We start from the raw sequence: 18,043 nt of genomic DNA on the forward strand, positions 1-18,043 counted from the left end.
GAGGGCAGTTGAGAGTCAACCACATTGCTGTGATTCTGGAGTCATTTAGGCCAGACCTGGTAAAGTAAGCAAATTTCCTTCCCTGAAGGATGTTTGAGAATCTGATTTTCTGACAATCAACAATGGTTTTGCACGCACCCCTGTTCTCAGCTTTGATGAAGAGTCATATAGACTTGAAACATTGGCTCTATTCTCTCCCCACAGATGCTGACAGATATTTTTAGTTCCAGATGTTTTTAATTGAATTAAATGTACACCATCTGCCATGCCGGGGTTCGAACCCGGGCCCTTAGATCTTTAGCTGAGTTTCTGGATGAATAGCCTAGTGATCATACCTGCCAAACTCCCCATTACAATCTCTCTGGGATCCCCTATTTAATTAAGAAGGACATGAGAATTTTTTTTCTGAGGATCATGAAACTTTTGAATTCTGTTCACCAGAGGGTGGTGAGGGCAGAGCCAATCAATATATTTGAGGTAGAGGTGATGGATTCTTGACTAAAAATGGAGTCAAAGGTAATCAAGGGTAGGTGGAATGTGGAGTTCAGGTCACAAGCAGATCACCCAGTAGCTCATTGAATGGTGGAGCAGACTCGAGGGGCCAAATGGCTTACTCCTAGATGTGTACGTTCATATATATGTGCTCAACAGTCAGTTTCCAGGGTGCTGTGTCATGAAGTAGTGAAACGTGGATTGATGCCTACTGTTTCCTGTATAGTGAACTCATCATTTCATTCATGTTGCTGCGGGCAGTTTCTTAGTGAAAGCAGAAGTTTTCCTCACAGAAAGAGATGGAGTGGAAAAAAATGCAATACAAAAAGCTCAATCCAATAATTGTATTAACTAGTGGAAATAAAAAGAAAATAGCTGGAAATCTGAAACCAAATGTTGGAAACACATAACAAATTGGTGAGCTTTTGTAAATGGAAAAGACAGGTTAATATTTTGCATTAACATGCCAGAAATAGCAAACTGTTTTTTACTTTTGTGCACACTGACTGACTTGCTGTGTAGTTCCATCATCTCCTTTGTTCTTTCAGTTCTATTAATTTTTTCTACTATTTGCAGTATGGAACTTGGAAGAACTCTGTCCCTCCATAATGTTCGATTGTCTCCGATTTTTATAGCATTAGAGAGGGGAAAGTATCGAATCGTAGCTTAGTCAACAAGCATCAAAGGTACACGCTTCTTAAGTGCGGCAAATGACGGTGGTCTGTGACCTAGTGACTGACTATAGTGAGAACCAGTGCTTCCTGACTGAGAAATAACAAATAAAGCAAAGGGTTATTCTTCTTGTACTGTGTGGCTGCATCTTGAATCAGCAAAGATTTCTTTCAACTATGCATAAGGGGTGGCCTGAAGTAATTTGTATGCTTTTCATAAAACATTACCATCTTGATGTAATTGTAGACAAACTTGTTGGAGCATTCATGCTTTGGGCTGACCTACAAATTAAATATTAAGAGTTGCCCATCTTCATTATTATGCTGTGTTAGTATGAACTTAACCAAAGGCGTTATAACCTGGCGAGAATCAAATCTTAGATAACTCTTATGTAAATAGTCTTATGGGACTGTATTCGATTTCTTGCACATTAAATAAATGACTGTCCGTTTGTAAGTCATTGTTATATGTCATGCAGCTTCAACATTTTGCGTCTAGTTTCTTTACCATGGCTTTTTATGAAGGAAACTATATGTGCTTAAGTGAAGTTCCATGAGAGATGGCCCCAATATTTTCGCTCACTGCAATGGTTATCGTTCAAAGAACCCCTACCGTGCACAAGGCGGCCATTCGGTCCATCGAGTCTGAGCCGACCACAATCCCACCCAGCCCCTATCCTCATAACCCCATGCATTTACCCTAGCTAGTTCCCCCTGACACTAAGGGACAATTTAGCATGGTCAATCCGCCTAAACCATACATCTTTGGACTGTGGGAGGAAACCAGAGCACCCAGAAGAAACCCATGAATCATAGGATCCCTACAGTGCAGAAGGAGGCCATTTGACCCATCAAGTCTGTACTGACTCTTACCCAGGCTTCCCACACAGTCCCACATATTTATCCCACTAATCTCCCTAACCTATATACCTTGGGACACTGAGGGATAATTTAACAAGGTCACTCAACGAACTTGCTCACCTTTGGTTTATGTCTGCACCTGAGCAATATCTGCAGAGAAGACATTCCTGCAATTCCAGATTATTGGATTGTCAACACTGACAGAAACCATAGCTGATTTCTCCCTTTTTACCCAGGTTTACTGAGGATACTAGCCAGCCATGCTGTCCTACCCAAATTCAGGCTCACACTGTGACTTTCTTGGTTCCTCTGGCTCAGTTCTCCATTGTCCACTGCAATACTGACCATGCTATTTTGGGAAAGGAGTGCTCTTGACCTCTGGATTGAGAGATTTTAAGTTTTGATATTTTGCTAGTATAGAGGAAGCTATCAGATTATTAATGCTCTGCTAACCACTTAAGCAATTTTAGGCTGTGATACTGGTCAGATCTAAAGCAGCTTGGACTTTGTTTCTCCTTTCTGGGTCACGTTCAGGTTATGATGGAGGTAGCAGTGACTCGGAGTGCGAAGGTGCCACTATGAATGAACAGGACCCCAAATGTCCACTGATGCCTGAATTTTGGCTTATTATCAGAATTCACCATGATCGAGTTAAAGTTTACTCTCACACACGGTGAGTATAAAATGATAGCCAAATTTATCCCTGTATATAATATAAGATACTTAGTGTGCGCTTAAGTGGGTGAAAGGTCCGAATACTCTTATGTACCAAACATTAAAGGGAGCAATGTACTTGGAGATTGAACAGTAGTTGCATGATAAAATATGCAGAAGTCTACCATTCAATATTTTATGTGACTTAGTTTAAAGATATGAACTTGATAAATATTCTGTGAACCTAACATTTTTAAAATAAATTTGCAGTGAAGCTTATGACTTTTTAATGTTGACAACAATCTAATCTCTAGGTTCAGTGCGGCTGTGAAAGAGAATGATAAGGTTTCAGCAGTTAAGAAACACTTTTGTATTTTTCTAGAAATCTTATTGGGATAAAGGATGAATCTGCAGTTGAAGAGGAGGAGGAGGAACTGGAATACTTGCAGCTCTATAGAACAGTGATTAAAAAAATTGGGGAGATTTGCCGTGTGGTCAACCAGGTAATCATAAAAATGAGGTCGAGCATTGGTTTAAATTTTGAAGGAGAAAATGGCCTTGGTATCAATCTGATTTGATTTGATTTATTATTGTCACACGTATTAGAATACAGTGCAAAGTATTGTTTCTTACGTGCCATATAGATAAAGCATACCATTCATAGAGAAGGAAAGGCGAGGGTGCAGAATGTAGTGTTACAGTCATAGCTAGGGTGTAGAGAAAGATCGACTTAATGCAAGGTAGGTCCATTCAAAAGTCTGATGGCAGCAGGAGAAAAGCTGTTCATGAGTCGGTTGGTACGTGTCCTCAGACTTTTGTACCTTTTTCCCGATGGAAGAAGGTGGAAGAAAGAACGTTCAGGGCCCTTGGGGTTCCAGATGATGCCAGCTGCTTTTCGAGGCAGTGGGAACTGAAGATCTGAAGGTGGCTTCTGGGAAACCTGGTGGACAAATCCTGGACATAAACTCAACAGGTTGAAGTCAGCAATCACAACTGGCTTGAAGTTATTAACTTTGGTTTCCGGTTTTCAGGCATCCAAGTGGTGCAGCAGGTAGGTTGTGCACCAGCATAAATGTTTAGTTCAGTGGGGCGGGGGTAATATTTTACTATGTGCCCACGCTATGTGAACCTGCACAATATGTTGGTCCTCCCAAGAAGCAGTGCCAGCAACTGATAAGACATTTAAGAATTTGCCAGTTCTTCCACCACATTGTTCAGGATCCTTGGATGTGTTCCACCTGATCCAGGTATTTTGTCCTCCTTTAGTGTAACTAGCTTTTCTAATACTTTGTACTTTATATTAAAGGGTGTGATTCTGTGTTGCTTTTTTAGTGCAGTGGGCTGCGAGACTCAAGCGGAGGCCATTTTGTGGGCTTCCTGCTGGGCGCCACAGCCTCTGTGTGTCTCTCACTGCCTGATTTCTGGTGCCTTTTGCTCCGTGCTAGAAATTGGTGCAGAGCTGCCTAATGTATTATTCAACAGCTCATTTTAATATAATTTTAAATGCTGTAGCAGGCTCAGGACTGAAATTTCTTGGTCCACGAGCGTCCCGCGCCCCTGCCAGCAGTATTTGGCTCCAGTAGAGTTTAGTATTGCTGCAAGTTCCCACTTGCGGGGAGCTGGTGGCCTGACCCCATTGGAGTGAAGGGGGGAGGGTATCGAGGTACCCCCCCCCACCCCAAGAGGGTCAGGTACCGGGGTCATCCTGAAGCAGTGACAGCCTGGTAATGCCCAAGGGGAAAAGTACCAATGCCCATGGAGCACCCTGGCACTGCCCATCAGGCATCGAGGCTGGCCTGGACACATCCATTTATATGCTCTATCCGAGGCCAGAACTCTCCATTCACCTGACGAAGAGGGAGTCCCCTCAAACTTGTGAGTTTACTATCAAATAAATCGGTTGGACTAAAACCTGGTGTTGTCAGACTTTTTACTGTGTTTACCCCAGTGCAACGCCGGCACATCCACATCATGACATCCAGGGGACCAGCAATCAGGTCATGGGTGTGTCATACAGCTGGCGTTGCGATGTCTCAGTACTAGCCAGCGATTAGGGAGGCTGGCAGTGCGGGGCCACTGTGCATCTGCCATCCTGGGCACTGATGAGTCAGTGCTATAGTGCCAGTCTCCAGTGAGTATAGATTCTGCCCACCTATTTCTGGAATGATTCACGCTAGTGCACGCTGCAGTGCAGAGTGTGGGAGATTCATTTGGAAATTCCTGCTGAAAAAGGCAGTGTGACTTACTCCAGTTTTTACACAAATTCAACAGAATTGTTTTGGGAGAATTGCCCCCAACATCTCTCATTTCTCTTTTAACAAAGCCTGGATTTACTTTCTCTTCGGTATCCTTCTGTTTTGTAGATACTTAAGGTGAAAAACATTTTAAATATCCAGGCATATTGCTGCTTATTCTTTAGCAGATGCCTATGAAGAATCCTCAGTGAAGTTAATGTTGACGGAGTCCCAGTGCTAGACATGATGGATACGAATTCATTTTGTTAAATTTCACACCACTTGAAACACCCTGAGGCTTGACATTGCAAAATTGGCTGATCTTTGCACTTTTAACAATTCGCCATTGGCAATACTGTCTATACTGCGTGATAATGTTTGGCCTGTAACTTGGTTGGCCGTTCTGTAGAAGGCTCACATGAACTCGGAACCTTAACTCTCTGTTTCTCTCTCTACAGATGCTACCAGACTTGCTGATTTTATCCAGCATTTTCTGTTTTTATTTCAGATTTCCAGCATTCTCACAGTACTTTGCTTCTGTCTGCATCATTGCATATTTTGGCCCATAATCCATGTTTTTCTATACTTTTATTCTTCTTTGTTTGTCACAGCGCCTGCTGCTTCAGGATCTGCACGACAGCCATGTGTGTAATTCGTTGCTTGTTGCTGAGAGTGAAGAGGACATCTGGAAGAATGAAGCCCCCTTCCCTTCATATCGCCCGCGAGCTACAGCTAGCGATGGTATGCAACCTCATTCCTAATTGCCCAAATTTATATTTAGCTCGCTTTCATGGCTTCTTTTTCAATGATGTCTGAATGCTGAGTAATCTGCAGGATGACGTTATGGAATCAGAAATTTCTCAGCACTTTCCAATATTAATATTCTCTATTTAATTCCTTACATCGGTCTTTTATGATACGCTGCTGTGGGTTATGGATTGTCGTACCCAGGTTCAACAGCAAGCTCCTAATTGTACTAAACACTTACTGAGAATTAATAGGATGCCTAACAATTTTTCCAGACATCTCTGAAAATGAAAAAAAGACAGTACCAACCTGATAAATTACCCAGTGCAGACACAAGGGGCCAAATGCCACTACCTATGCTAAAATGATTCTTCAAGGGAAGGAACATTGGAACAACAGTAAGCCATGCAACCCCTCATCTTTACAGATAATCTGTATCCTCCTCCCCACAACCGTGTTTCTGTATTCCGTAGTAGTTTCAGCTAGCAAAAATTGTATCAACTTCAAATTTAAAGTTAATTGAGATCACGATTGCTGCTTTTGTGGGAGAGGATTCTGCATTTCTGTCAGCCTTTGTGTCCAACAGTGTATTCTTTCTTCTCTCCCGAATGGCTGGACAGTCCATAGCTTGCCTTCAATTCTGTAAGCTTTGATTTTAACAAATAGTTTCTTACGTTGAATTTTTTTGCCTGCTTTCTAGAGGACCATACAAACTGCGTACGCAGAATTCTTCTCTCTGTTACTTTAGTAACTTCCTCAAAAGATTCAATTAGGTTTATTGGAAATGGCCTACACTTTACATATCCATGTTGTCGCTAATCAGCTCAAATTTCTTTTAAGTGCTCAGAACAACACCCCCGCCCACACCATCCAGGAGGATGTTGGATTATAATTTCCTGGTGGTTCTTTCTAAAGCTGACCACGTTTTCAGGTGAAGTAATAAAACGAAGCAATAAGTCATGACGAGATATTTAGCAACACAATACTTCAGAATGCAAGCAATGGAACTAAGATCGGTCTAAAAAGGGTTAACCTACCCTTTATCCCCAGAAGAGTCTATCTTAGTGTATGATGTGCAACAATTGGGCATATTTCTTTTGTGGACCGCTTGGTTTGAATTTGGCGTGGCTTGAGTTTGGTTCTGTACACGGCTAATTCAAGAGATCAATCCTCCTATCAAAATGCAGCAGCCTATCATTATAACCCATTGATCCTTTTGACATGTTGAAGTCACATTGTGTTTGGAATAAAGATATCAAACTCAACAAAGGAATTAGCAGATATGTATCTCTGAGCCAAGGTGTTAATAGCTCAGTTAATAGCAGTTCCCTCTGAGTTTAACATCTTGAGGTGAAATTTCCAAATAGCTCAGTGATCACATAGCTTGTATATCACTGTCTTAAACACCCCAGGTATTAATATTTCTAATACATTGTTCCTATTTTCAAAGTAATTGATTTAATTGGTTCCTGAGCTGAGGCAGGTGGTTTCCATTTAACTTTAGCTATTAGGTTAACACAGTAAGATGCGCAATGCATTTTACATTCTATGCATTTAGTCTTTTTGAATATTTTATTGTTTCATATTTTTGCTCCGTTCATTTACAGATTATTCAGCTGATGATAACTACCAATCAAGAGATTACTTAGCTGCTACAATGCATTTTATACCGGGGCATTTTTCCTGTGAAGTGGTGTGGAAGACCATCATACATATCCATCCTCGACTCAAGATGGGACCCAACATGGGTGTCGCAAGAGGTATGCTAAACTTTGGGGATTTTATGCTGTACATTTTCTTGGATTTGTTGTCATTGCACCCTCCCAGATGTCATCACCATGGCCCTTTTGCCTGCTCAATATCTAGATAAATATAGCACAACCCATTAGTTGGACAGCGGACCTTTGTTAATGCCTTCTGGCCTGCCAGAATATATCACAAGTTACCATGTGATCTTGTCTTTCCTAAGATTACTCTATCCGACTGTTCTATAGGATATGAGACAAAACTGTTTAAATAATGAACAGGTAAATGAACGGTATATGGCAGTAATTATGACTTTACTAGTCTCCTTCAAATTTCAAGATGTACTAGTTTGTCTTAACATTCAATATAAATCTAATCCTTGAGGGACAGTCACTTAACTCTTATGTGGCCATTTGCTTCCTTGAAGTCTTTTATTCCCTTCATATTCCTGATGACTCAGACCGAATAGTTGCAATACTTATCAACATATGGCTTCACATCCCTTTCACAATGTCCCAAGATGTGGAGGTGTCAGCGTTGGACTGAGCTGGGCACAGTAAACACAAGACAGAACTACATTTACAATATTACCTGTCGTAATTAGAGGGAAAAATAAAACACTGCAGGTGCTGGAAATCTGGAGCAGAATCAAAAGAGACAGTAATTTGCTTTTAGCCAATCTTAGAAACTTTGTTAGATGAAGAGCCACCCCTGAAATATTAACTTTGTCACTTTTTTTGCAGAGGCTTTGCCTGACTTGCTGGTTGTTTTCAGAACCTTTTGATGGTACTTTTTTCATTATTAGATTACAAAAGCCAAATGCAAGTTCAGCCCCAACTGTTATATTGTGCTTAACTCTGGGAGTCACCTTTGAGGAAGGATGTGAAGGCTTTGCAGGCAATGCAAAAGCTATTTACTAGAATATTTACAAACCATCTAGGGGATGGTTTGGTTTCTAGTTTTGTAGTTATATGGATAGGATAAAGAAGCTAGAGTTGCAGTAGAGAAAGCCAAGAGGGAATTTAATCGAAGTGTTCAAAATCGTGAAGGGTTTTGACAGAGAAAATCAATTGAAAATGTTTCAAATGACTGAAGGGTCAGTAACCACAGGACTCGGGTTTAAGATGATTGGTAAAAGAACCAATGAGGTCATGAGGGAAAGCTTTCCTTTACGCAAGGTGCTTTAAGATTTGAATTGCGAAGCTGATGTGGTAGTGGATGCAGATTCAATAGCACCCTTCAACAAAGTATTGTCTCAATATTTGAAGGAGAAAAGGTTTCAACAAAATGTTGAAAGGGTGGGAAATTGGGACTAACTGGATTGTTCTTCAAAAGAGTTGGCGCTGACATAATGGGCTAAATAGCCTCCTTGCTGTACTATGAATCTTTGATTCTATAGGTGATCAGATATTGATAACATTCAAAGTGGTGCTCACCCATGCTAATTCAGCTTGAGTCATAGAGGTTTACAGCATGGGAATAGGCCCTTTGGCCTGATTTGTCCATGCTGTCCTTTGATTAATCCCTAAGCTCGTCCCAATTGCCTGTGTTTTGCCCATATCCATCTATACCCGTTTTACCCATGCAACTGTTTAAACGCTTCTTAAAAGACAAAATTGTACCTGCCTCTACTACTCCCTCTGACAGCTTGTTGCAGAAGCTCACCACCCTCTGTGTGAAAAAAAATTGCTCCTCTGGACCATTTTGTATTTCTCTCCTCTCACCTTAAACCTATGCCCTCTCGTTTTAGACTCCCCTACCTTTGGGAAAAGATGTTGACTATCTAGCTGATCTATGCTCCTCATTATTTTATAGACCTCTATAAGATCATCCCTATGCTGCCTCCGCACCAGAGAAAAAGTCCCAGTCTATCCAGCCTCTCCTTATAACTCAATCCATCAAGTCCCAGGAGCATCCTAGTAAATCTTTTCTCTACTCTTTCTAGTGTAATAATATCCTTTTTATAATAGAGTGACCAGAACTATACACAGTATGCCAAGTGTGGCCATACCAATGTCTTGTACAACTTCAAGACATCCCAGCATTCCCCTTTAAGAATGTGCTGCAAACACTCAGAAATGTCCTTGACCCTGGGACCAGGGGGGCAACACACCACCCGGGAGTCCCGATCGTGGTCACAGAAATGCTTGTCCGTGCCTCTAACTAGAGAGTCCCTTATTACTACTGCTCCTTTGCTCTTTGCCCGACTCTGCTCTACAGTGAAACCAGGTGTGGTGCCATAGGGTATCTTCCCCTGACTGGCTATCCCCCTCAACAGTATCCAAACCAGTATACCTGTTTGAAAGGGGAATAGCCACAGGAGACTCCTGCACCCTGCCTGCCTGCCTCTCCTGGCGGTCACCCATCTACCTGACTGAACTTGTGGTTTGACAACCTCCCTGTAACTAGTGTCTGTCACATTCTTCGCCACTGTATGCTCCCTAGTGCGTCCAGCTGCTGCTCCAACCGAACAGCGTGGTCTGTGAGGAGCTGCAGCTGGACACACCTCCTGCAGACAAAGTGGTCAGGGAGACTACATTGCTCCCTAATTTCCCACATCTGGCAGGAGGAGCATACCACAGCTCTAGCTGCCATACTGCCATCATACAGGTAAAAGGACTCACCTTTCCCCTGCTTGTGGTCCTCCCAGTGACTTTTATTTTCTGCCATGCGAGTTCCACTCAATCAGCCTCCACAGTCAACATAGATCATCCTGCATCATTTCATAGGAAATCATAGAAACCCTACAGTGCAGAAAGAGGTCATTCGGCCCATTGAGTCTGCACCGACCACAATCCCACCCAGGCTCTGTCCTCATATTTGTACATATTTTACCCACTAATCCTCTAACCTATGCATCTACGGTCAATTTAGCATGGCCAACCAACCTAGCCCGCACATCTTTGGACTGTGGGAGGAAACCCATGCAGACACGAGGAAAATGTGCAAAATCCACACAGACAGTGACCCAAGCCGGGAATTGAACCCAGGTCCCTGGAGCTATGAAGCAGCAGTGCTAGCTACTGTGTTGCTTGAAGCTACCATCAAACACATCAACTGCATCTCCCCCACCCACCACATCAGCATTCTATAATGAATTCTAAAGTTTTCTTGCACCATAAACAGCTACATGGCAAACTTGTATTTGAATTGAATGGGTAGATCTATTGATCTGATGTGTGATTTCAAGAAGAAATTAGGTATAGCTTTTGGGGCTAAAGAGATTAAAGGAAGTGGGGGATCAGGATAAAGAATTTGATGATCAGCCATGGTCAAAATGGCGGAGCAGGCATGAAGGGCTTACTCCTATTTTCTGTGTAAACAGTTGAACAAGAATGATCAAACCAGAAGAAGGTAATTAAACAAAGGCCTCAAGTAGGAATTGAGTAAATACTAAATACGTATTGAGTAAATACGTATAAGATGATGAATGGGATGGATAGGATAGAGGTGGAGAGGCTCTTCCCGCTCAGAAAGGACAGTAGGACTAGGGGGCACAGCCTCAAGATAAAGGGGGGGCGGTTTAGAACGGAGTTGAGGAGGAACTTCTTCACTCAAAGGGTGGTGAATCTCTGGAATTCTCTGCCCGTTGAGGTGGCGGAGGCTGCCTTGCTAAATATTTTTAAGATGCGGGTTGATGGGTTTTTGATAAGCGAGGGGATTAAGGGTTATGGGGAGAGGGCGGGAATGTGGAACTGAGACACGACAGATCAGCCATGATCTTATTGAATGGCGGGGCAGGCTCGAAGGGCTGGATGGCCTACTCCTGCTCCTATTTCTTATGTTCTAAAGGGTGAAAGGGATTGTTGAAGTGCAAATACCATATGCTATATCACTTGTATTTCCAACTCTTGTGTGCAAACCAAATGCTAATTTAACAGGTAGCCTGTTTACTTATTTTTTTCAGCTATTCAGGCGCTCAGATCTGTTTTAAATGCTTTCTCGGTCGTGAACAGGAAAAACATGTTTGTATACCAGGAAAGGGCTACAAAGTCTGTATTTTACCTCAGGTAAGGAAGCAGTCCAAAGGACACTGCCCAAAGTGCTGCAGCAATTTGCACTGAATTGACAGTGTACACTACAGCCATGTGACTGGGATACTGCATGAGAAATAGGAAAATTGTATTTAAGTCACAAGGGGCTGAAGCTGACATACACCTGAATTTAGGAGTATTTGTTGCTGGATACCAGAAGTGGAAAATTGTTTAGCTTACTCAATTGGTATCCCTTTTCTATAGAAACACAAATCAGTCAAAAAAATACATTAAAAGAACAACAGCAAACGATCAAAAATATTTTTAAAGGAACAACAGCAATTCTGTACTGTGTGTTTGGATAACATTCTGAAATGGAAAGCAAAGCTTTGGATGTGATTATACATCGGAATCATTTCAGAATCTTTGTTTTTACATGAGGTCCTAATTGATCTGTTGTGGCATTGCTTACTGGTAAAAATGTTAAATGGAGAGTATAACAATGTTTATGTTTCCGATCTGATTCATTTTAAAATTCCACTTGCAATCGTCAGTTTACTTTTCTACTTTAGAGTTATTGTCCTTTTGTGGTCTTTGAAGTATGTTTATTTCGGCAATATTTTGGAAGTGCCAATTAAACATTCAGTGGAAGTAATCCTTTCTCAGTTGCGTTCTAGTGGAGCTTAACACCATTACTGATTATCAGCATCTTGATGATGTCAAGTTATTACACTGTTACACCACGGCAGCACAGTAGTTAGCATTGCTGCCTCACAGCGCCAGGGCCTTAGGTGACTCTCTGTGTGAGTTTGCATGTTCTCCCTGTGTCTGCGTGTGTTTCCTCTGGTTGCTCCCACAGTCCAAAGATGCACAGGTTAGTGGGATTTGCCATGATAAATTGCCACTTAGTGTCAGGGAAATTAGCAGGGTAAATATGTGGGGTTACGGGGATAGGGCCTGGGTAGGATTGTGGTTGGTGCAGGCTTGATGGGCCCAATTGCTTCTTTCTGCACTGTGGGATTCTCTGATTCTATTATACTTTTGCTTTTAATTTTAAAAAGTCATGAGTAAGAGAGCATAATGTTTAAATTATAACTAGCTTTCTGCAGTAAAGTTGGGAAGCACTTCCACAAACAACAGAGGAAATCTGGAACTTGTTCCCCTGAAAGTGACTGCTGGGCTAATTGAAATTGTGAAGACTGAGAATGATAGATGTTTGTTAGTTAAATGTATTGAGATATGTAAACAAAGGCAGGTAAATTCAGTCAGGCATGGTCTAATTAAATAATAGAACAGTGTCGTGGGGCTGAGTGGCTTACCATTGTAACATGTCCTTAATTGTGGTATCTCTCATTTCATTGCAGCAATGACAAAGCAGTTTAGTTACTTATTTCTTTTCAACTAAATCTAAAGAAGCCAAACCTGTAATACAAGTACCTGCCTCTCATCATGAGTAATCTTTTCTACTTCTGCTACAATTCATTAATTTGTTTTGCTGAAAAAACTGATCTCGCCGTAGAATGACTAAACCTGAAAATAAATAGGTTTCTAAGGAAAAAAACATGTACAATTACAAGTGTTGCAGCTCTAGCTAGCATGGTTCATTATGCTCTCCTGAGCTATTACTTCGCACACAAGCTTTGCCAAGGTCTTGCTTATTTTATGTCTGATTTGTTGATAAATCATGTGTTTAACATTAGCACAAGGAGAAGGTGCACACAGAGCTCAGAGGCCACCATATCTTTGATTTAGCCACACATTGAGCTGCAGCTCGATTTGATTTGATTTATTATTGTCACATGTATTAGCATACAGTGAAATGTATTGTTCTTGTGTGCTATATAAAGCATACCGTTCATAGAGAAGAAAACGAGTGAGTGCAGAATTACAGTGATAGGGTGTAGCAAAAGATGGACAGGAAAAACATGTTTGTATGCCAAGGGCAACAAAGTCTGTATTTTACCTTAGATGAGGAAGCAACCCAAAGGACACTGCCCAAAGCGCTGCAGCAACTTGCACTAAATTGACAGTGAAAGCCACATGCTTTCAGAAATCTAAGGAAGTAGCTGCATCTGAATTCAGCATTCCCATGTGGATGGTAGATTTTCCAGAGGTTTTGAATTATAGGGCAGGATTTTCCAGCTGCGCTTGCCCAAGGACCAGAAAACCCCGCCCGAGGTCGGTGGACCTTTGCATGGTCTTCTCCTGCCCAGTACGATTCCCTTGGCAGAATGGGACAGGAAAATTCTGCCTCTGGAATCCCTACAGTGCAGGAGGAGGCCATTTGGCCCATCGAGTCTGAAGCAACAACAATCCCACCCAGGCCCTCTTCCCCGTAACCCCATATATTTATCCTGCTAATCTTCCTGATACGAATGGACAAGTTAGCATGGTCAATCAACCTAACTCGCACATCTTTGGAGTGTGGGAGGAAACTGGAGCACTTGGAGGAAACACAGGCAGACACGAGAAGAATGTGCAAACCCCACGCAGACTGTGACCCTAGGCCAGAATTGAACTTGGGTCCTCGCGCTATGAGGCATCAGTGCTTGCCACCATGCTGCCCATTGTTCAATCTCTCTAAAGTACTCACTGCTGTTACTGATATGATCGAATCAAAATGGTTACAGCAAAGAAGCTGGCCATTTGGCCCATTGTGTCCATGGCAGCCCTCTGCAACATTAACCCCATTGTCACCACATCTCCTGTTCTTTCATTTCAGCTGCTTATCCAGTTCCCTTTTCCCCCACTATCAGGATTCAGCTATGGTAATGCCATTGAATTTCAAGGGAGAATGAGTGGATTCTCTATTTTTGGAGATGGTCATTGCCTGGGTCTTATGTGACAGGGCTGTTACTTGCCACTTACCAGCCCAAGCCTGAATGTTTTCCCGACCTTGTTACATATGGATGTGGACTACTTCAGTATCTTAAGGAGTCGAGGATAGTGCTGAGCATTGTGCAATCACCAGCGAACCTTCCCACTTCTGACCTTAGGATGGAAGGGAGGGTCATTGATGAAATAGCTGATGATGATTAGTCTCTTGCCCTGTAACTGAAATGATTGACCTACAACAACGACACCTATCTTCCTTTGTGTTAGGTCTGACTGACCAAGTTTTTCCCACTGACTCCAAGTTTGCTAGGGCTCCTTAATGCCACATTCTGTCAAATGCTGCCTCGATGTTACGGGCAGTGACTCTCACCCTGCCTTTTGAGTTCAGTTCTCTTGTCCACGTTTGGACTAAGGCTGTAATGAAATCAAGGACTGAATGACCATGTTGGAATCCAAACTGAGTGAGAGAGAGCAGGTTATTGCTGAGTAAGTGAAGCTTGATAGTGCTTTCAATGACACCTATCACATTTCTGATGATTGAGAGTAGACTAATGGGGAGGTGATTGACTGGATTTAATTTGTCCTGCTTTTTGTGGACTGAGCAATTTTCCACTTTGCCAGTGTTGCAGCTGTACTGGAACAGCTTGGCTATGGGCATGGTCGGTCCTGGAGCACAAGTCTTCAGTACTATTTCTGGTATGTTTTCAGGGCCCATAGCCTTTGCGGTTTCCAAAGCCTTCAGCTATCACTTGGTGTCATGTGGAATGAATTGAATTGGCTGAAGATTGGCATCGGTGACAGTGGGGCCAAGATGGATCATCCACTTGGCACTTCTGGCTGAAGCTGGTTGCAAGCTCTTCAGCCTTGTCGTTTGAACATAAGAACATAAGAAATAGGAGCAGGAGTAGGCCATCCAGCCCTTCGAGCCTGCCCCGCCATTCAATAAGATCATGGCTGATCTGTCGCTGCTCAGTTCCACTTTCCCGCCCTCTCCCCATAACCCTTAATCCCCTCTCCTATCAAAAACCCATCAACCCGTGTCTTAAAAATATTTAGCGAGGCAGCCTCCACCACTTCAACGGGCAGAGAATTCCAGAGATTCACCACCCTTTGAGTGAAGAAGTTCCTCCTCAACTCTGTTCTAAACCGCCCCCCTTTTATCTTGAGGCTGTGCCCCCTAGTCCTATTGTCTTTTTTGAGCGGGAAGAGTCTTTCCACCTCTATCCTATCCATCCCATTCATCATCTTATACGTCTCAATGAGATCTCCTCTCATTCTTCTAAACTCTAACGAGTACAAGCCCAGTTTATTCAGCCTCTCCTCATAGCTCAACCCCTTCAACTCCGGTATCAGCCTAGTAAACCTCCTCTGCACTCCCTCCAAGGCCAAAATATCTTTGCGCAGGTGCGGCGCCCAAAAATGCACACAGTACTCCAGTTGCGGCCTCACCAATGCCCTATACAGCTGCAGCAAGACCTCCCTACTTTTATATTCAATCCCCTTCGCTATGAAGGCCAGCATCCCATTCGCCTTCTTGACCACCTGCTGCACCTGCAAGCTGGGGTTTTTGCGACTCATGCACAAGGACCCCGAGGTCCCTCTGCACCGTCGCCTGCTGCAGTTTTTCGCCTCGTAAGTAATAGTCCTTCCTACCATTTTTCCTACCAAAGTGGACCACCTCACACTTGCCAACATTAAATTCCATTTGCCATTTCCTGGCCCATTCGCCCAGCCTATCTAGATCCTTCTGCAGACTCTCCACACCCTCCGCACAATTTGCCGTTCCCCCAATCTTGGTGTCATCAGCAAATTTCGACACTCTACACTCGGTTCCCTCCTCCAGATCATCTATATAAATGGTAAAAAGCTGAGGCCCCAGCACCGACCCCTGGGGCACTCCACTAGTCACCATCCGCCAATCCGAATAGCACCCGTTGACCCCCACTCTCTGCCTCCTATTTGACAACCAATCTTCTATCCACGCTAACACCTTACCCCCAACTCCATGTCCCTCGACCTTCTGCAATAACCTCTTGTGAGGCACTTTGTCAAATGCTTTCTGAAAATCTAGAAAGACCACATCCACCGGCTCTCCTCTATCCACTGCCCGAGACACATCCTCATAGAACTCCAGTAAATTTGTCAGACACGACTTCCCTTTAATGAAACCGTGCTGCGTCTGCTCTATCAAGCAATTCCCTTCAAGATGCCTCGCAATTTCCTCCTTGATGACAGATTCTAACATTTTACCTACCACAGATGTTAAACTAACCGGCCTATAATTCCCCGCCTTTTGCCTGGCACCCTTCTTAAACAACGGCGTAACATTAGCCGTTTTCCAATCATCCGGCACTTCCCCGGAATCCAGCGACGTTTGGAAAATAACCACCAAGGCATCCACTATCACCTCCGCCATTTCTTTCAGAACCCTCGAATGCATTCCATCCGGTCCTGGGGACTTGTCCACAATCAGCCCCTCCAGTCTGTCGAGCACCGCCTTTCTAGTAACAGTAATGTCATTAAGACCCTCCAGTCCTACCACCTTTCTATCGCTAACACCCGGCAAATTATTCACGTCCTCCTCCATGAAGACAGAAACAAAAAAATTATTCAATACCTTAGCCATATCCCCATCCCCTACCACTAGGTCCCCTTTCTCATCCTCTAAAGGACCAACATTCACCCTAGCCAGCCTCTTCCTTTTTATATATTTATAAAAACTCTTGCTATCCTTTTTTATATTAAGCGCTAGCCCAGCTTCATAGTTTCTCCTACTCTTCCTTATCAACTTCTTTGTCAATCTTTGTTGACATTTAAACCTCTCCCAATCCTCTTCTCGCCCACTACTCTTAGCTACTCTAAATTCCTCCGCTTTTAGTTTAACACTTTCCTTCACCTCCTTTGTTATCCACGGCTTATTACCTCTCCTTCTACTATCCTTTTTGACCATCGGAATAAATTTCCGTTGAGCACCAAGAAAGATCTCCTTAAAGATCCTCCACTGCTCCTTAACAGACCCTCCCTCCAACGCGCTCTCCCAGTCCACATTCGCCAATTCTTCTCTCATCCTACCGTATTTCCCTCTATTCAAACAAAGGACGCGTGTCCGGGAACCCACTTTCTCCTCCTCCATCTGCACCAGAAACTCCACCATACAATGATCACTCTCCCCAAGAGGATCCTTCACCACAAGGTCCCTAATTCTACCCGCCTCATTACATAGCACCAGATCCAAGATAGCTCGCTCCCTCGTCGGCTCCAACACACACTGTTCGAGGAAACTATCCCGGCAGCATTCCAAGAACTCTTCCTCGAGCCCCCCACGTCCAACATGGGTCGACCAATCAATATGCAGATTGAAATCCCCCATAACTACGGCCGTCTCATTCTTGCACGCCGCACTTATTTGCGCGTTAACAGCCCTTCCCATCTCCAGATCATTATTCGGGGGCCTATAGACGACACCCACCAGCGTCTTCCTCCCTTTGCTGTTCCTAATCTCCACCCACAACGATTCCACCCTCTGCTCCTTGGCTCCAATATCATCCCTTGCTACCACCGTGATGCTATCCTTAATCAGCATAGCTACGCCCCCCCCTTTTCCCTCCTGTCTATCCTTCCTAAACACTTGATAGCCCTGTACATTCAGCTCCCAGTCCCTGTCACCCTGCAGCCACGTCTCTGTAATGGCCACCAGATCGTATCCATTTGTGTCGATCTGCGCCATCAGCTCATCCACTTTATTCCGAATGCTTCGTGCATTCAGATAAAGTGCTTTCATCCCAGCCTTCACCTGGACCCTATTTGTCGCAACGCCACCAACTATTCT

At 43.3% G+C, this 18,043-nt stretch overlaps 1 protein-coding gene across 6 annotated transcripts in view; it reads left to right on the top strand.

The window, feature by feature from the left end:
* szt2 (SZT2 subunit of KICSTOR complex) overlaps positions 1-18,043 on the top strand; it is a 216,868-nt gene that overhangs the window by 101,476 nt on the left and 97,349 nt on the right. For all 6 annotated transcript variants that reach the window (XM_080195317.1, XM_080195312.1, XM_080195316.1 and 3 more), the window contains 5 exons: positions 2,559-2,697; positions 3,061-3,181; positions 5,524-5,653; positions 7,267-7,419; positions 11,313-11,415. In XM_080195317.1, the coding sequence (XP_080051443.1) occupies positions 2,559-2,697; positions 3,061-3,181; positions 5,524-5,653; positions 7,267-7,419; positions 11,313-11,415 (646 nt within the window). The remainder of the gene's footprint in view (positions 1-2,558; positions 2,698-3,060; positions 3,182-5,523; positions 5,654-7,266; positions 7,420-11,312; positions 11,416-18,043) is intronic.

Source organism: Carcharhinus amblyrhynchos, chromosome 9 (genome assembly GCF_965287045.1).
Source record: "Carcharhinus amblyrhynchos chromosome 9, sCarAmb.v2.hapA, whole genome shotgun sequence".
Lineage (NCBI taxonomy): Eukaryota > Metazoa > Chordata > Chondrichthyes > Carcharhiniformes > Carcharhinidae > Carcharhinus > Carcharhinus amblyrhynchos.